General features: G+C 41.6%; 1 protein-coding gene across 3 annotated transcripts in view; it reads right to left on the minus strand.

Moving 5' to 3' along the window:
* The window catches only part of DDAH1 (dimethylarginine dimethylaminohydrolase 1), a 233,136-nt gene that overhangs the window by 126,673 nt on the left and 85,468 nt on the right, over nt 1–20,995 (minus strand). The window contains exon 1 of one of the 3 annotated variants that reach the window (XM_074335076.2): nt 10,495–10,630. The exons of 1 other annotated variant lie outside the window; for it this stretch is intronic. Coding sequence is in view for 1 of the 2 variants with exons in the window: in XM_074335077.2 (XP_074191178.1) it covers nt 9,793–10,095 (303 nt within the window). In the remaining variant the exon portion in view is untranslated. Of the gene's footprint in view, nt 1–9,792; nt 10,258–10,494; nt 10,631–20,995 lie in introns of those variants that run through there. One more of the 3 variants, XM_074335077.2, reaches the window with a different exon arrangement.

The raw sequence follows: 20,995 nt of genomic DNA on the forward strand, positions 1-20,995 counted from the left end.
CAAAATGCCTTGTCTTGAAGTTGTGCTCTATTCAGAGTTAAACTGCTTATATATTTGGGGTACACCTTGGGAAGCTTGGAGATTAGGGGAGGCCTAGAGCTTTAAAGATGTTTAGTTTGAGAGGAACATAGCAAAAAACGAAGCCCTTACTAGGTCACCTCTGTCTCCCAATATTGCATTTTTCAGAGAAAGGTGAGTCGGAAAATCAAGACCCCTGATGGAGAGCTAAGATAGCATACAAAAAGTTAGAGGACTACCAAAAAGCAACAGAAAAAATGATTTGATTACTTCAAAATAAAGTACTAGTTTTAAATTTCTCCACATATAACTCTCAAATTGGAAAACATGTTTATATCACAAATGGCCTAAAATATGACCCCAAACCAAACTAGTTATTCTTTCTTCATAAAATGATGGTTCCCTTATGACTAAATATATATATTTAACATATACTTATTAAAATAAATATTAATTTATTATATATATATTTAAGAAAATAAAACAGATGTTTTTTTCTATTATTATCTTGTAACTGCACCAAGATTATTTAATGAATTCCAGGTTTTCTTAATCATTTCAGGCTAAAAATGTCTAAGTATACCACAAGTATATCTGCAAGTTTTAAAAAATAATTACATTAAAATCTTACTGTGTTAACAATCTTAATTTATACACAGCTTTCTATAGAAAGCCTAAATTTAAATAGGTATCTTTTTTGTGTGTGTGTTTACTCAGAAAAATAACTTTATGCAGTCTGGAAGACAAAAGTCAAAAGTTGGAAAATGAAAAGTTGGAAAATGAAATGCAAATTTTAACACCAGCAAGGGAAATCAGCACATATGTATGGAAGGTTTCTAAGAAAGAACTGACATGGGCAAGTCAAGACTTTTAGTTATAACAGAAAACACAACTTACAGCATGTACCTCATACCCACTTGCTCTCCATTTCTTTCTTTCTTTTTTTTTTCATTTCTTTAAACCATTGATTCGTATTTACTGCACAAACATCGACTGGTAGACAGGGATAAAAGTGATGTGTGGTGGTAGAAATTATGTGGGTCTAGGAATCTTATGTTCTCTCAGTGGCTTTTATTTAAAGTTTTCTATAGGAAAAATTATTTATCAAATGTTCTATAAATGGTTGAGTAAGCAGAGCTTTTGAAATAGTTAGCAAATTCAACTTCATTTCATAGTGGATTATCACTAGCAAGGCATGAGTTTATATGACTGCTAACTAAGTAGAACAAGTACAATGTCTTAGACTGAATAAAACCCAATATTTTTTACTCATCAAACCCTAATCCCATCTCATGAATGTAAGTTATTATAATTTCCCCTTCCGTTTTTCCATCTCCTGTTTTCTTTCCCACCCGCCACTTCCACCCCAACACACCCTGAGTCTTAAAAGGAAAGTATAGCATCTCCAAGCTGGAAAGAATGTTAGATGTTATCACTGCAAAAATCAAAACCAGTGTTCCTTCACCCCTAGAACAGGGTTGTAGCCCTACAATGCTCACGTGTACAGCATGTACAAGATCCAACCCAGGATTTTAGATGCCCACTTGGTTTAGGCTGCGCTTGATTTATATTAATGTAAGATTCAATGGTGTCTATTGCCAAGATGGAGATATCTGTGAATTAAAAACAAATTTCTACACACATCAAGTAGGAGCTAGCTTTGCCTTACTTGCCATTGAGACTGATAATGTTATGTACAGTGAACACTTGAACAACATGAGTTTGAACTACGCGGGTCCACTCATAAGTGCATTTTTTTCATTGAACATACAGTTGGCCCTCTGTATCCCCAGGTTTCGTATCCATGTATTCAACCCACTGCAGATCAGTATTTTCCATCCATGTGAGGAATTTCGGGATGTGGAGGTCTGACTGTATGCATTGTCCTATGCTATTTTATCTAAGGCCTGGAGCATCTATGGATTTGGGTCTCCAAGGGGCTCCTGACACCAATCCACTGCAGATACTGAGGGACAACTTATTTTTGGGGGAGTCAAAAGTTACACATGGATTTTCAACTGCTCAGGGGTCAGTGTCCCTAACCCCCATGTTGTTCAAAGGTCAACTGTATACCTATATATACAGATGCCACGTTTGCCTGACACACCCCAACGTGGCAAATGTTGACCAAAGGAGAACATTACTTCACAGTCAAATGACATTCTACAACCTTAAGAAATGATTCTCAAACTTGGAGTGGACTTCACTTCACTCCAGGGCAGGCTACACTGTTCCCAAACTGTGCTGGTGAAGAATCCTGGAAAGGGTGCCAAACCCTTAGGGAGTATGCAGTAGGAGAAATGTTAGAAAAGGGGTATGCTCGGCCACAAATTCCTCTAAGCCCACATCCCTCTCGACCAAATCCCTCTAGACCCAAAACAGTAAGTACAGTTAAAGATGTGGTTCCCTTGGTGAACTTGGCACCGGGGATCCCAAATCTCAGAGATCTGAGAGGGCACAGGAGGGCTTTTTCAGACCTGCATACTTCCCAACGTAATGGAATTAATTCTTACTGTAGTATCACCCTCATCCTACCTCATACTGCTCTCTGTCTCTAAAGACTGCTCCTCTGTGCCTTCCCCTGCTCACTTCCAGCTCAGAAATTGCTTCGTCTGAGAAGTCCTGGCGTGGGCCAGACACATCTCCTGGAGTTTCCACAGCACCAGACAGAGCCCACCAAACCTGTCCTCTTGTTCTGCAAGTGTCTGCCACTGATCTGCCTCCCTAGCGGGACGGTGAGGCCTTGTGGGCAACAGTGGAATTGAATTCCCCTGTACCTCCGCGGCCCCAGACACGTCCTGACAAGTGGTAGACAGGTGCTGAATGCACAAACACGTCTGAGTGATGCAACTATCATTCCTTCACCTTCCAAACTACAGTCATTTTTAATGCAATCATGGTACTCAAAATTACTGCCGTCAGCAAATTAGAAAACTTTAATATTTGTTAAACAAAATAAGAACAAAGGAATCAAGGCAAAAAATATATTTAATGAAAGTAAAGGTTTATTTACGTACACGTATTCAAATCAAGCCATGTATTGATGTATTCATCTTCAATGGAATGACCACTTACCCCTATGCATTGCAAAGGAGGCTGAAAAATTGTATTCCTAATCTGCTCACCTAACTAAGTCATGTTTGCCCTCATGGATTTGCCCGACAAAATTAAACCAACCCTGTAATAGTTTGTACTTCTATCTTCATACTGTGCAGGACTGATTTCTCTGCTCATACTTGTGGGACGATCCTGACATTAAGAAACAGGAGCCTGATGATTTATTCTTTTCCATGGGATGCCACTGCTCCTTCAACACTCGGCTTCAGGAAGACAAGGCACATTTTCAAATATTAAATTATTTGACAATGACGAAGTAAAGTAGGATGACATTACACGCACACATTTTTTAATGGAATTTGTTGCTCGAGATTATTCCTGCTTGTTCGTTTGAATGATACGTGCTTGTTTATGAAATGAGCCTGAGGACTTTGACAGATTTAAAATCAGGTTAGGGAAAGTAAGGAAAGCTAACTTCAAAGGTCAGAAGAGCATTCTGATGAAACATCAGGGATTTAGTTACGGTAAATAAATATTTATTGACTACTTGGGGTGAACAATGCCCTGTGTTCTGTATAAGATAGAAATAAAACCTTTCTCTCTCATTAGATTTCAGTTATTTTATCTTTAATTATGATACAGCTTGATGAGGGGAATAAACTCTACCACATGTCCAGATCTCCAGTCAGAGAACTAGGCTTTCTATGAATGTCAACTACAAGTTTGTATATATATGTGTATATATATATATATATATGTATATATATGCTTATGTGTGTGTATATATATATATATATATATATACATATATATATATATGTGTATACTTACAAGAAGCGGAGTACAGCATTAGGAATAGAGACAGTGGAAATGTAATGGCTCTGTGCGATGTCAGAGGGATAGTGGATGGGGGGAGGGGGTTCACACAGTGTGAGGGATATAAATGATAAACGTCTAAGTATTACTTTGTCTTGTGCACCTGAAACTAATAAAAAAATATATATAGGGAAAAAAAAGAAAACTAGGCTTTCTGAAGTGGTTACAGATTTTAACAGCAAATGCCATAAAATAAATAATAACCAGCACTCACTTTTTAAACATGCACCTCCAAATTTATATTGAGGTTCATAAGAGGCTATGAATAATTTATTTATGATGCAAAGACAATGGAAGGTAAATCTGTTTGTTCAAAAGTCTTAAGGAGATTTTTCTGTGTTGTGGTTTATATTAGTGGATGGATACCTAACATTACTGTAATAAAACTAATTTTGAAGAAATCTGAGCTCATTAAGAATTCAAAAACAAGCAAAAGCAATTTTCCAACATATCTGAATTATAAGGGATCCATCCCTGCCTTCTCAGTCTTATAACGATTCTCTAATGATTCTAGGAATCGCTGCAGAAAGCTCATTTTCACAAACAGTATCTAATAGAAGTCACTCCCTGCTCATCATGTTCTTTATTTTCAAGGCTTTCAAGATCAACTGCATGGGAATAGATTACATTACTGGATGCATCCCAATTTCTAAATGTTTATTACCAAGGCCACGGAGAAGAGTTGAGAAAGAAACATCCTGAAAGGGAACAGTTGTTCTAACCAGTTGGAGATGACAAGTTATTAAGAACCATTAATCTGCTGTCATGTGAAGAGCCTCTGACGGTTCGCTTTCCACCTTGGTGAGAAAGTAATTTCTAATTATGGTTTACTGCAGTTTCTTACCTGAAGTTAAACAGAAGTTTGAGGAAATGTGTGCATTTAGAAAAGCAATCATCCAGTCTGCTGGTAAATAAGACACAATAATGCATAAACTGTGCCTTCGCAATTTTGGGGTTTCATGTAGATGAATGAATGATTATTATTTTTATTAATAACTAAAAGGAAAACAATCATTTATGAGAAAAGGGAAGTAAAATAATTCACTTAGTTAAATCAAAGTTAGATTATATATTGTTAATATGTGCAAATGGGATTCAGTTAGCTCTTCGCTATTGATTTAATGTTCTGTTATGATTAACTACCACTGGCAACAAGCACTTCAGGCAAAAATGACCTTTATACGGTCATGAAAATCTCAGGTCTGCCACTTAATAGTGATGTGTGACTTTGAACAAGTTATTTAACCTTAGTTACCTGAGTCTCAGTTTCCTTATCTTTTAAATAGAGCTAGTAATAATACCACCTTTTGGGATTCACACACATTCTTGATACATGTTCGTTAGTCGTTAGACGCAAACTTGATGCTCATCCCTGCCTCTGGGATCAGTATAATTATGCTTTTTCCTAACCAAAGAATAATCCCAGGACCAAAATATGTAGGCATGAATAGTTAAGAGCCCCAATAGAAGGGGAGTTGCTATTCAAATACACATTACCCATCCCTTCCACTGACAGCCTCATGTCCCATCCTTGATGTCTAATTCTACTTTTGGGATTTATTACCTTGTGTTAAGCACTGCCTTCTTCCTAAAGAGGTCCCTAACAATGCAAATTCTCCAGGGAAGGATAATTAAAGCCACTATCCACTTTGTGAGAATGAGTTTGTGTGATTTTTCACACACACTAATCCTTGGTACCTGGGAATATCACACACACTAATCCTTGGTACCTGGGAATATCACACACACTAATCCTTGGTACCTGGGAATATCACACACACTAATTCTTGGTACCTGGGAATATCACACACACTAATCCTTGGTACCTGGGAAAGATAAAAGGGCTCTGAAAGAAGAGCAAAAGGGCACAGGATATATTTCATAACTGTGCTTGCCTAAGCTTTGTCATAATCATTTATTAGGTACTAAAAACCTTCTGGAAGGAAACTGAAGAAAGTGGTATTAGTAGCTACCTCTACAGAAGGGAAGTGCGTAGTCACACAAGCATGGAGAAAGGAGGGCGAGGTTCACTTTCATGCACAGCCTCTTGTGCATTTTGAATTTGGTACTGAAGGTATGTATAATCCATCCGAAAATTTTAGTTTTTTTTTTTTTATAAACCCAGTCCTCATACCCTGTCACTTGTCTTACTTCAGCATTGAGATAGTTGTTTACAGGACTTTGAAATTGACTTTTTTTCCTTTAAAAAGTAAGCTGGATTCATTTAAAATATGATTGGCTTATCAAGGTTAATGTATGTTTTCAAAGTATTAAACATATTAAAATATTCATATTCATGAAGACACAGAGTTATTAGACAATTAACATTATTGCTGACTTCCTTTATATACAGTTTCTTCACTAAAACTTAAGCTTCCTGCAGACAGAGCTCGTGTTTTATTAACCTTTGGAGGCCCCACTGTGGCAAACTTGGAGCTTTTACAGAGGGTTACTTTCTTGAGTTTTGTTCTCAGTCCTTTCTTCCAAGTAAGAAAAGTCATTAAGTATAGCATGATGTTTTAAGTAAGAAGGAACTTGTCAGGAATTTTATAAAAACAAAACATCAAGAGGCAGAGACAGGGAAAGGGAGAAGGAGAGAAAACAGTTTAAATCACCTATACTTGTAATGCAACTTTTGGGACTCTACTGATTGGGAATGCTTGCAAAGCACCAAATATGTCATTAGGAGGGAAAACAAAGGTTGACTTCAAATCATGGACACATTTGTCCAATGAAATATTTGCTGCATGACCAAGGTCTTGCAGGACAAAATGTTGAACACTGCAGACATGCTCTCTGCCTTCACAGTTTTCATAACAGTGGGGGGATACAGAACTGTAATGAGGCAATTACCATGTGGTGTGATAAATACCATCAAAGGGAATGCACAAGGTTATAGCTGCTCATGGAAAGAGAACCAAGCCTACGCTTGGGAAGGTGATGTCTAATATTACATTCACTGGGACTGGAGCTTTAGAGTTCTTCAAATCTGAGTTCAAATCCTGGTTTCACCTGTTCCAATCTATAACTTTGGCTAATTTATTTAATCTCTCTAAGCCTCAGTTTCATCAACTTTAAAATAGAAATAATGATAGTATTGAGCTCAAAGAGTTGATGTGATCATTCCTTGAAATGCATGTCATAAATCTGGCACAATATCCAGCAAATGGCAAGCACCCAATAAAGATTAGCTAATAATATTAACAGTAACAGTAAACTGAGAACTGAAGCAGCCATACAACCAGGTAAAATGGAGGAGAGGAAGGAGGAAAGAGTGTCCCAGGCAAAGGATAAATGCATACCCAGAAAAGCAATAGCATGGTGAGTTTGAGGCACCTGGAGAGAGGTTTCAGAGGTACCGCTGAAGCTGGAAAGGCAATCAGAGCTAAGCTCAAAGGATTTGTCAACCTCATTAAAGGCTGCTCAAGAATTTTAATCCCAGGAGGGACAGGATCAGATTTGAGTTTTAGAAAGACCAGCTTGGCCACAGTGTGGAGAATGGAATGGAGAGTCAGGAGACAGGAAGTAAAGGGGTCAGCGATAATCATTTCAAAATAATGCCTTGGCAGTTGTAGAATTTCACAGTTAGGGAGGCAGGTGTCACATTAAAAAAAGATACAACAATTCAACAAGGGCCTTAAAGTAATTATCATCAGCTTGTTGGTATTAGCTAATTAGCACTCCATTCATTCATTCATTCATTCACTCAACAAGCATTTATTAACACCAGTGAGGTCAGTGAACTGGTGTTCTGAGAGACTTCAAAGAGAGTGAATTACTCTGCATGGCCTGCTTTCCATAAACACCCCATCCAACACCACTGCCTGTATTCCTCTCTGGCTGAAAGGTCTGTTTCTCTGGCAATCCAGATCACACGCAGTGGCAAAGGCATTTTGGGGAGAAACCACACACCAGCAAGAAACTCAAGCTAGGAGGCAGTGCTACATTGCAGATTAGGATGGAACCTAAGGCATGAAGATGACTCCCCTTCACTCTGGGAAGGGAAAATGTCACTGTAACTACATCAACGTACAGTAGAGTTCTTACTACTCAAGAAGGAGTAAATCTTCCATGACCCACTGTTAAGTGAATAATAACAACCAACATTCACAAAAATTTCCTGTTCTGTAAATTTCCGGTGGATTAATAAATTCATTACAACGACTCTATAAATTAGGTATTATTATGTCCACTGTGCAGGTGAGAAAACTGAGGCAAGAGACACTCCCCAAGGCCACAGAATTAAATCCGGCCTAATGTTTTTATCCACTATGCTATGTGGCCTCTGGCAGTGGATCACCAGGCTGATATAAGGGTGAAGCCAATTTAAAATGTATGCCTCAAAATCTGACAGGGAAGAAAGATCACTGCCCACTTTTGGCCAGTAAGGCCAAAACTTGGAAAGTTTTATTACAGGAATAAAACGGAATAGATGAATATGTCACAGAATTTTAGCAGGAAATTGAACTACCCTCATCAAGGAAGTACCATTTTGAAAGGGTTTTTGAAATGTATTTGACTCTTTTAAGTTTAAACCACAGCTCTGCCATATGGCCTAAGACAACTTAGAAAGTATTCAAATGGGGTCCCGTGCTTATCAGTTTAAAATAGAGTTGGTCATCTCACAAACTCAAAGATGGAGGTGTAGCAAAGGAGATAAAAGAGCAAAGAGAATGAAACCTTTACTTTTGGTTTCTGCTCGAGTAGGGTGAAAAAAAAGCTGATTATCTCATTGAGAAATAAATGAAATATACTTATTCTCTCAGACACTGTAAGGTTCTATCAACCAAGTAGTGAAGCGTGTGTAGGATAAGCTGTATGAGGCATGTGCAATATGAACTGAATAAAGACAAAATAGAAAAAAAAAATCCCTAACCCTCCAGATATGAAAGAAACCTGCAATGCTACTTGATGTCAATTGCACTGCTGAGTCTTGAGCCTTGGCTCAGAGGACAATGAGAAGAATCCCAGACCAGATGGCGTTTTAAAATCCAATCTCACTCGATTTGTCTCTCCCCACTACCTACCTTGTGTTTAAAGCCATCACAGCCATTTTCACAAGCTGCAATATTCTAAAGTAATCGCTATCCCTTGAGAACACAAAAAGCTGTTATGTTTTAAAATATTGAGAATAAAAATTATGGAATTTGTGAAACAACTATTTCTAATTAAACACACACACACACCCAACACCAAGTACGGCTTTTCAAACCTAGGCTATTTCAGGCGCACATTGACCCCAGGTCACCAACAAATCACGCCCCTTGTATTCGTTCACTTGCCAGTCCCTTTCTGCAGGTTCACTCGCCACCACTGAAAAGTAACTTGGGACACTCTAGGTCTGTGGGCACCGACACCCCGTTCATTCCTCTGGTCCGCTCTGCTCCCAGCTCCAAGCAGGACTTGGGGGCTCCAGTGTAACCAACTGGCACTACCCCCTGGAGTCCTCGCCCAGTCCCTACCCGTCGGCCTGGAGCGGCACCCCTTACTGCCCCTAGGAAACACTCAGAATTGCATTGTCTTTTCCGCTTTTTAATCTTTCCAAAGAAAAATGCTGTGAGATGGATTCCCCACCCCACCCACCTGCCCGAGTCCGCACAACCACACTCAATCGGGCTGTCTCGAAGGCACCCAAGCTGCGCCGACAGTCGGGAGGCGCGAACAATGAACTTCTCTCTCTCTCTGACTCGTATATACACAACCTCTCCCCCAAAACGGCAAGTTTTGAACTAGCCAGGGATCCAATTCCGCGATTCCCCAGGCAACTCGGGCGCGGGCAGCAGGGGAGGGCCCGGCGCGCGTCCCCGGCCGCGCCCCTCGTGTGGCCCAGAGGGCAGTTACCTCCTTCCTCCGGCTCGGTGCCCCGGGTCGGGTGATGAGGGCAGTCTCCTCGCACACCACGGCCACGTCCTCCACGAACACGCAGTCGGGGAGGCTCTCGTCCGCCGGCAGCGTCACCACCTGCAGCCCCAGCTTACTGCCCAGCACGCCCACGTAGAGCTGGTGCTGCCGCTCTGCGCGAGCGAAATCCACCTCGTCGCCCTTGGCGCGCCTCAGAGCGTGCTGGCTGAGGGACTCGGGTAGCGCCCGCACCACGGCGTGGGTGGCCCGGCCGAAGACAGCAGGGCGGACGAGCGCGGCCATGACTCCGGGCGGCGGCGAGGCGGCGGCTGGGGGCGCAACGGAGGGGGCGGGCAGCGGCACTTCCCGCGGGCAGCGCGCGCCTAGCCTGAGAGCGCCCGGCGGCTCCCCTTGGCAGCCGATGAATGTGATGCAGAAGGAGCCCGCTCGCGCCCGGAGCCCTGCCCGCGCGACTGAGCATGCCCAGAGCTCCGGGCGCCGGTCCGCGCGCAGCCCGCGCGCCCACCGCGGCGCTCCCGGGTTTTGCGGTAGCCGAGGCCGGAGTTGTAGCGCTGAGCACCGCACCAAGAGTGGGGCTGGAGGGCGGGGAACGGGGGTCGAGTGTGGAAGCGGTGAGCGCGAGAGGTGGGCCCAGGTGGGGGAACCTCGGCGAACAGTCACCGTACCCGGACCTGACGTTACCTGTATTCCGTCGCAGGTGCATATCTCGCATCTCCTCCAAGGAGAACTTGGAGAGTGACTGAAAGGCTTCGTGGTGGTCAGGAGGCACAGAATGGGATGATTCTTTTGTGGGTAAATACTTTGACCTCTCTTCCTACTCTCCACCACCCCGCACCTCCCGCAGTTCTTACTTAGCTTGAGAATCTGCCTTCGTACCCAAGTCCACATTACCTTGACTTTCTCTGCAAATGACCTCTCACCCCACGTGAGATTCGAGATTATAAAAAGATCATTTTTTTGCAAATCAAAACCACAATGAGATATCACCTCACCCCAGTCAGAATGGCTATCATCAACAAGACAAATAGTAACAAGTGTTGGAGAGGCTGTGGAGAAAAAGGAACCCTCATACACTGTTGGTGGGAATGCAGACTGGTGCAGCCGCTATGGAAGGCAGTGTGGAGGTTCCTCAAAAAATTACGAATAGAATTGCCATATGACCCAGCAATCCCTCTCCTGGGTATCTACCCCAAAAATCTGAAAACATTTAGAGATAAAGACACGTGTGCTCCAATGTTCATTGCAGCTTTGTTTACGGTGGCCAAGACATGGAAACAACCAAAATGTCCTTCGATAGATGAATGGATAAAGAAGTTGTGGTACATATACACAATGGAATACTATTCGGCGGTAAGAAAAGATGATATAGGAACATTTGTGACAACATGGATGGATCTTGAGAGTGTAATGCTGAGTGAAATAAGTCAGACAGAAAAAGCAGAGAACCATGTGATTTCACTGATATGTGGTATATAAACCAAAAACAACAAAAGAACAAGACAAACAAATGAGAAACAAAAACTCATAGACACAGACAATAGTTTAGTGGTTACCAGAGGGTAAGGGGGGTGGGGGTGGGGAGTGGGAGATGAAGGTAAGGGAGATCAAATATATGGTGATGGAAGGAGAACTGACTCTGGGTGATGAACACACAATGGGATTTATAGATGATGTAATACAGAATTGTACACCTGAAATCTATGTAATTTTACTAACAATTGTCACCCCAATAAATTTAATTTTAAAAAAAGATCATTTTTCTTACAGTCTTTGAGAAAGAGGGAGGGTCCAAGAAACACATACAAGAAGAAAAATAGACACATAGAAACTTACAGTATTTCAAGGACAAGCAGCGCTCACAATGTGATTCTGGTGTGTTTGTTTCCAGGGCCCACAGAGATAAGGAGGCAAAGACCAAACTTGCTTTCCCCACAACAGACTTGTGCTCACCTTGTGCGGTGTCCACCGTGTAGCATTACAATTACTTGCTACTGAGAAAAGGTTTCCAACCTCCCAGGCCTTCCCCTCAGCCTGTACAGACTCTAGAATTCCCGTGGTATCTGTTGAACGTTTCTTTTCCCGTACCCCTCAGGGAGTGCCTTTTCCTTCTTAATGGTATTTCTGCTATTTTTGAGGGGAATATCCACTTCAAAAACCAGGTTACAACACCAAAATAATCTCGGGTAATAATCTTCTTTCCTCACCTTGTGTAATACATTTCTAATGTAAAGATTGATTAGATCATAGAATATTAGATTTGAATGGAACCTTAGAAACCCTCTCATCTAACTTCCTACACAATGTTCTTGAATTCCAGCCAAAACACATATGACAGTCATTAGATCTTGAACATTTTAAACCTCTCTTCCTTAGAAAGAGCTATATGGTTAAAAACTTCATTTTGGGCTTAAATCCCACTGGTCCAAGTTCTACCTCTTGGCATTACCCAACATGCTAGTATTCTTTCACAAGACAGCATTCACATATTTGTGGACAGTTCTGATGTCTATTCTGCCTGATACTACCCCTCCCCACTCACCATCCTGACCCCTTCCAGGCCTTGAGCCTGAATAACCAAAAAGGAACTAGTGATTTGGTTTTTAAACCCCTTCAAGCAGCATTCTGGTCATCTTCCTTTTGATGCACACCACTTTGCCTGTATGCCTCTTAAATTATGGTATCTGGAAATAAAAACAATTCTTCCTGTGTGGTGTGACCCCACACAGACTACAACAGAACCCTTTTTCCAGATGCTAGGCTTCTATTAATACTGATTCATATTGTATTTGCTTTTTTGGTAGTCTGGTTCCAAGGCCTGGGTCATAGCCTTCTTGCCAGAACTCTGACCGCAGTTTTTAGGAAATAAAGGTTTCTAGGAGCAGATCTATCTAAGAATGGTAGAACAGTTGTCCCAGCTGAGGCCAGAGATGTGATCTGCCTTGCCTCCCCTCTCCTGAAGGTAAAACTTGAGTTTACCCAGATGATGTGGCATTTCTCATCTTTAAAGATGAGGGGTCTTAAGTGAAGGACATCTTTGACCCTGACGCTGAGGAGTGGGACGAAAAGTAAAATAACAAACCTTTAAGACCTAGTAGGTTCTACTTCTAAGGCAAAATTCTAAGGGGACCCAGGATGCGCCATTGGCACCAGCTGAGTGTCAGAAATCACTGAATGGTATCTTCAGACAGTGGAGTCCCACCACTGCTACAAGTGAAAGTTGACCCATGTGCTGAGCCCAGGTTAAAATGTAGGATGTTATTCATTCCTTTACTCCAAATTGAGGCTCTGTCCACCTGCAGTTGGCCTCTCCCTAGCAACCTTAATTCATGCCCATGCCTTATTAGAGCCTGAATGCTTTGCCTGACATCCAGTTACTGAGCCTAACTGAACAGAGTCCTGTGTACCACTCTGGGCTCATGTCAGCCTTGCAGCCAATTGAAACCTGAAAGTTTTTTTCCTATAAATTGGGCTGTTGGTTTTTTAAAGTCTAAATTCATACTTTTATCCCTATTAAATGTTATCTGCTTCATTCCAACTTGTCTAGTTTTGATTCTGACATCTTGCAGATTATTTATTACTTCTCGTTCTGTGTCATCTGAAATTTAATAAGCACACATTCTGCCTCCTCTAAGCAGTTGTCAAAAAGTGTTAGAATGTGTATATTGGTGAAAAGAATAATAAAAACACCAACTGCCGTAAATTATAATTTACATGCCTTCCTGCCTGAGCAATGAAGAACTGTTTTTAGGTCAATGGACTGTATTGAACCTGATACATTTATAAATTCATTTTCCCCACAAATATTTATTGAAAATTCCCAAGGCACAACACCCTGTTATGTACTTCAGAGTCATACAAAAGCATAAAAACATGATCCTTGACCTTGAGGAGCGCACAATCTCACTGGAAAAGCAAGACATCCATATTTGGAGCTATGGGTAAGGGCACAGAAGTAGAGACAACAAAATGTTACAGGAAGTTGAGAAAGAGAGAGATCTCCGTGGCTGATGGGAATGGAAGAAAGCTGCTTAAAGACAGTTGGACTTGGTTTAGGCCTTGAATAATTTTTAGGATGTGAATAATTGAGAATTCTAATGAAAAGTATGTGCGAAAGCCAGACACATGTTCATGGAATAGTTCAGCTCAATTCACGTATGTTTTGGTTAAGATAACTCTAGCTGCAGTGACAAACCAACCCCAACACATACTCGTATGATGGTACAAAGTTGATCGACGTGTATCTCACGTTCACTTAAAGCCTAACACCGATTTTCCTGATTGGTGCCGGACTCTTCTCCAAGCAACATTCAGAGATCCAACCTTCTTCCATTTTGTGGCTCCAGCTCTTCAAAATTTGGTATCAAGTTTACCATGCCCACTTTCCTCAAGCTGAAAGGATGGAAAAGAACATACAGCACCATGTCTGAGAGACTTACTGGGTCAGGTCAAGAAGGATGCCCCTGTGCTCACAATCCTTTGGCTACAATTCAGTCACACAGCTACGATAACCACAAGGAAGTATAGTCTTGGAAATATAGTCGCTGTGGGCCCAGAAAGAAGATGAACATGTGGGGGTTGGCTTCTTCTCCACAGTGCAATGGGGAAAGTGGGAAATAAAGGTAGAGAGGGGGGCTAAGCTTTCATCACTTGAGCAATGCAGGCACGTAGGTGTGGAGACTGAGAGTAGCTTCTGGAGCCAGACTTTGTGCGTAAAGGCTTGGCTCTGCTATTTTCTGATTGTATGATCTTAGACGTGCTACTTAAAAGCTCTTTGCCTCAGTTTCATCCTCCTCTGTACAAGGGAAAATAATGAACCCATTATCATAGGGTTATTATGAAGGTTAAATCGATAATGCAAAGTGCTTAGAAAAGTGCTTATAATAATACCAAGCACCTAGTAAGTGCTCAATAAGTATTATCCATTGACAGATTTTTTTTTTTTTTTTTTTTAAGATTTTATTGGGGAAGAGGAACAGGACTTTATTGGGGAACAGTGTACTTCCAGGCCTTTTTTTTTTCCCAAGTCAAGTTGTCCTTTCAGTCTTAGTTGTGGAGGGCGCAGCTCAGCTCCAGGTCCAGTTGCCGTTTTCTAGTTGCAGGGGGCACAGCCCACCATCCCTTGCAGGAGTTGAACCGGCAACCTTGTGGTTGAGAGCCCACTGGCCCATGTGGGAATCGAACTGGCAGCCTTCAGAGTTGGGCGCGTGGAGCTCTAACTGCCTGAGCCACCGGGCCGGCCCCTCCATTGACAGATTTGAACAGAAGGTTTTGTACATGATTGCCTATCAAAGGCCAAGCACATATCTATATCCACTAAATTATCAGAGTCCTAGAGTTATCCTAACACTTTCCAACTGAAACCCTGGTCTTTCTAGGTTGACAGACCAAATCTCACTCACAAATTTTATCATAGATTCAATATATATTTATTAAACACATGCTACATACCAAGTACTGTTCTAGGTACGGGAATGTAATTGTGAATGATAAGGTGAGGCTTGTGGTCAAATTGCTCCTTTCACTCTTGCACACATTTCAAGACCTTTGTAACTAATTCCCTGTTTAAAGTCCCTCTATTTGAAATACCTACAGTTGTTTCTATTCTCCTGGCTGAACATGACTGATAGAGAGGCAATTTTTCTTTTTCATTGGTAATATTGCTGGTACCTGCATTTGATGTCAATTTTGGATAGCAAATATTTCAGGACTTAAACAGTTATTCCTGCGTTACTCCTTCCTTACTCTATTTTTAGCAAATACAAGATTTACTTTTATTGAGGATGAGTGTTTGGGGGTAGAGGTTGGAATCCTAAAATAGAATGAGGGCTCAAGGGTGTTCTCATGCACCCCAAGTGCTAGAAATACTGGATCAAGTAAGCACCATACGTCTGCAATCTCACAGTAAGTCCTGAGAATCATTAAATTCAACACAAACACCTTTACTGTCGCAGAAACCAATTGCTGCAGAGTGCCTTTGACATCCAAGGAGTGAGCGATGTTTGGTCAAAGGGGCAAGTAGTAGGTTACAGACTAGGAGATGGTTCCAGGGTAGCCAGGGCGCTGGTTCCTAAAGTCAAGATACGTAGCCTCCTGAGGTTTCTTCCACTTTCATCTGGGAATTCATTTATTAAAGAAATATTTACCAAGCACCTACAATATGTATGGTAGAGGAATGCAGAAAAGCGATGAATAAGGCGTGATGAACCTGACATTGACTCCCGGCCCTCCTATATTCTAGTTGTGTAACCATTTCCTGTCTTGCTGTAAGTCCTGGAGGACTGTGCATCATGGACTATGTCACCTGGGATCCCATCATTGTTGGCTTTGGCCAATGGGAGACACTACAAGAGATTGAGGGCCAGAGGAGAGAGAGATCAACAAGGTGTTTATTTCTCTTACTCCATTCCTTTTTCATTGTTCTAGCAACAGCTGCATCCTTCTACAACCACAGCTTCTGTCTGGTGGACCTTGTTTGGTGATTCCATCTCCCAGCTAGGTTCTGATAACCCCAGGTAACTACCTACATGGAAGTAAGCAGCACATAAACCCACTTTTAAGCGCATGACATTATATTTTTTTGAAAGATGTAGAAAATAGGTGATTCAGCATTTGGCAATATTCAACGCATATGGAAGTTGTGCCTGGGACCATCAACTCTCTGATCACCTCTCTCCAGCTTCTCAAAGTGTTTCCTGGCATTGCGAATTCTACATGGAGAATGTTGACCAGAGTAGCTGCAGAAGTAATCGATGGATCTGACATAACCATCAAGCACATGTTTGATGTAAACATGTCAATGAAATTAGTCAAGTTAGAATTCCTAACTTCCATGCTCTAGAAAGAAGTGGCCAATCTACTACACCTCAGTTGAACTACTTGAATTACCTACATCTAGGGGTGGTAATGGCTTCCCATTTTTGCTAGTCCCTGGGTTCCTCAACATCCTTTGTTGGTTTTTTTATTCTGCCCACACCTCTAAAAACATTTCCTTTATTAAACATTCTCTTCAAAATTGTTAGCTGAGTATGCCATTTGTTTTTTCACCAGGGGCCTTACTTGAGTGAGTCACTTGAATTTATGTGTAAAGTAAAAGTTACAATACCTTGTTCTCTGAATTGTTTTGAGGCTGAAATGTGACAGCACGTAAAAAGGGCCTTAGCATTGCACCTGGCACCAGGAAGTATTCAATTAATGAGAACCACTAATATTAATAGCTATTGGTGCCAGCCACTAAGATAAATACCAAAGTTTCCATCTGCCACTGTGTAAAATACCCATTTCCAGTCCATGTATCCAAGTTCTTCAAATGAAATATCACATACAGTGCCTACCTCCATCACGGGCCCACTGGGAGCATTCAGTAAGTGCTCTTGGCTCTTCAAAGGTCCAACTTCTCGTCTCCTCACCCTCTCCCATGTAAGCAACATTTTCCTTTGTTGAATTTCCATAACTCTATAGTCCTCTCTTATGCTGCTTATTACTTTCTCTTAGCAGTGTAGTCACCCTTTGGTGCCAGGGTCATCCATTTCATTACAACCACATTAGGGGCTAATGAGATGATCAAAGTAGACTGAAAAGTACAAAGTACTCTATAAATGTATTGAGTTTGAACACCAAGTGTGTGGTGTATTATGAGGATTTGCAGAGATTAGTGTGGCCCTGTACATTTATAATTCTTTTTTTTCCCCAGTTTTTCAGAGCTTTTTGCAACATTATCTTTCTAAAAGTATTTTTAATGATTATTTCTTCCCAAATGTATATTTGTGGTGGAAGAAATAGATTAAGGGAAAAGCCCTTTCAAAATTTGGGCGGTCTAAATGTGGAAGAATAGAAAAACATTTCTTTACAGTTGAAATTGTTATACATATGGATGTGTGCATGTGTACACACACACACACACACACACACACACACACAGGCACTCTCCAGGGCTCTGATAAGCCCCCTTCATTTCCTTATGAAATGAAATTGCTTCATTTCCTTATGAAAAACAATAAAAATGCCAGAGGGTAAGGGGGGCGGGGGGTGGGGGGTGGGGGGTGGGAGATGAGGGTAAGGGGGATCGAATATATGGTGATGGAAGGAGAACTGACTCTGGGTGATGAACACACAATGGGATTTATAGATGATGTAATACAGAATCGTACACCTGAAATCTATGTAATTTTACTAACAATTGTCACCCCAATAAATTTAATTAAAAAAAAACAATGAAAATGTCAGTTTTGCAATACCAGGGACTTGTCATGCTTGTTCTTGTGCTAACAATCCACAACTGTTTTAATGGCATTAGAATACACCTGTCCCAGGAATCCTCCTTCATGCTTTCCTCTTTTGCATCAGGGACACTACACTCTGGCCTTCTTTTCTGCTCTCTCTCTCTCTCTCTCTCTCTCTCTCTCTCTCTCTCTCTTCTGTTCCATTACTTTTAAATGTTGGTGTTTCCCAGAGTTCCCTGGCCTCACTCTCTTCCTCCAGCAGTACATACGCTCTCCTGCAGGTGAGCTAATCCAGGCCCATGACTTCAAATACCACCTTAAGGACAGCAATGCCCAAACCTTCATTTCTGGTCCTGTGCTCTTTCCGGAGCTTCAGAACTGCTTAGAAGACGTCTCTGTTTGGCTGTCCAACAGGAACTCCAAAGCCGAATTCATTGCGTTCTGCTCAGAATTGCTCCTTCTCCCTTTTCATTCTCTCTTCCATTCACACCGAGAGTTGCTCAAGCCAGAAAGCTGAGTGTTGTCTTTAGTTTCACCATCTCCTTTGCTTCTACATTTAATCAATAATCATGTTCTGACAGATTAATCTCCTTAAAATGGCTCAAATCCCTCCATGTCTCTCTACACACTCTGCCACCACCTAGTCCATAATATATTATTGGTTTCTGGATTATTGCAACAGACTTCTTTCCAGAGTCGTCTTTCTAAACTGCAAAACTGACCATGTCACTCTCTTGCCTAAATCCTCCAGTGGCTTCTGTCATGCAGGGGCTCTGCTCCTGCTCCCCGCACAAGAATGCAGGCCAAAAAGAAACACCAATGTAGCCATAGATAGGGGAGTCATACCACTATATTCTTGCTGGAGGCTGGGTTGGAGATACAGGAAGCAGGAGCCACACTATGCGCAATCCACCATCTGCTTCTCTGCCAACCAACCAACCAACCAACCAACCAACCAACCAACCCCTTGCTAATTGCAATCCGTGCTTGCCAGCCACCATCTGCTGCTAGCATAGCCATGGCAGTTATATTATTGGCCAATAGCTCACTGGTTACAGCTGACGGCCAACTAGCCACAGCTGACAGCCATCTAAGCACAGTTGATAGCCATCTACTACCCGAGCCAGCACCTTTCCACGTGAGGCCGAGAGCCTGGAAACTGCACTCCTCGCTCTGTCCCCACAGCTTCCCAGTACCCTCAGAATGAAGTCCAAATGTCTTAGCATGGCCCACCCTCACTCTAGTCACTTCCCCATCCTTTCTCTTTCATGGGCCTCTGCACATGGGGCTCTATCACCTGGAATGTGCTTGACCCACCCCTGTTTGGGTAACTCCTAACTCTTATTTAAGACTCAGTAAAAGCATCACCCCTTCCCGCCACCCCAGGCTGGATCTGAAGCACCTGTATCCCTGTTTTCACTCCCACCACACAGTTCTGTATTACTTGCTAGTCTGAAGAGCTCTTGGCAGATACACACATTTTTTTATTGCTGAATCTTCAATTCAGGTGTTTAGAGAATGGCTTAATTAAAGCAGTGGATAGCATTCGCCTCTCTCGACTCTCATCAGCCCATTTTCATAAGAATGGATTTCCGTTCTAACAAAATAAGATTATACCAGGCCCCCTCCCAGCTCCAAGGTCTGTGATTCTATTGCTTCAGATCCCTGTTAATTGCTGTAGGGCAGTAGAGAGTTCAGTGTGGGTTTGAATCCTGGCTCTGTGACAGCTGTGTGATCGTACATGATTTGCTTAAACTTTCTAAGCCTCAGACCCACATTTGTAAGACAGGAATAGTAATACCAATCTTAGATGAATATTAAGAGGATTAAATAAAATTAACTTAAACAATGTAGGAAATATGTTCTCCTTATCCTTCCCACTGCTTAATTTTGCTGCAATGGTTCGGATATGTCTTCCCGTGGCTTGCACTATCAACAACAAAGATGTTTTGTATGTCATATTGTGGAACATTTTGTAATAATTTTTTAATGTCATAAATGCCACTAGATTCTAATTTATCTATACTTAAATCTAATTGATGCCACTTATTATGTTTTGAGTATTTTTTGCTAAAATTCAATCTGATGGTAAATTTATTACCATATAACAAAGGTTTAAAATAAAAATGATGTCATTTATGTGCAAAGCAGCTCAAAATGTTATTAAATGGATAAAATAGTCAAAATATCAACTTTTTATTTTTTGTGGATCTTTGACACATTTTGAAACAAAAATTTGAAATCAATTAACACAATGAAACAGTCAGTATTCAGATAGCCCTTTGTTCAAATCCTGGCTCTACCACTTAACTCGTGTACAGTCCTGGTCAACCAGTTTCATTCACAGAACTTTGATATTTTTCATTTGTAAAATGAAGATGACACCTACCTTATGGTATTATAAAAATTAATGAGATAATCCATGTAAGGCTTTGCAGCATACAAACACTCAACATATGTTATCAATTTCTGTGATGATGATGATGAAGAACAACGAAGAGGAGAGGAAGAATAAAATATGCAAAAGCTGACAATACTTGGCTTTCAGTGAAAGTTACTCCTTTTGCTCTTTCTATCATGCAGGGTGTCACGCAGGGTCTCTGGTCCCGCTCCCCACATAAGAACACAGGACATGGTGAGGCCAAAAAGGAACACCCATGAGCCATAGATAGGGGAGTCATACCACTATGTTCTCGCTGGCGGCTGGGTTGGAGACACAGGAAGCAGGAGCCACACTATCCACAACCTGCCGTCTGCTTCTCTGCCAACCAACCTCACTTGTTAACTGCAATCTGCCCTTGCTAGCTCAGCCACGGCAGTTATATTAGTGTCCAGTGGCTAACTGGTAACAGCTGGTAGCCAACTAGTCACAGCTGATGGCCATCTGCTATCCGAGCCAGCACCTTTCCACATGAGGCCGAGAGCCTGGAAACTGCTCTCTGGGACTCTGTCCCCACACTTTC

Source organism: Rhinolophus sinicus, chromosome 14, assembly GCF_057876585.1.
Source record: "Rhinolophus sinicus isolate RSI-liver-muscle chromosome 14, RSI-T2T, whole genome shotgun sequence".
NCBI lineage: Eukaryota > Metazoa > Chordata > Mammalia > Chiroptera > Rhinolophidae > Rhinolophus > Rhinolophus sinicus.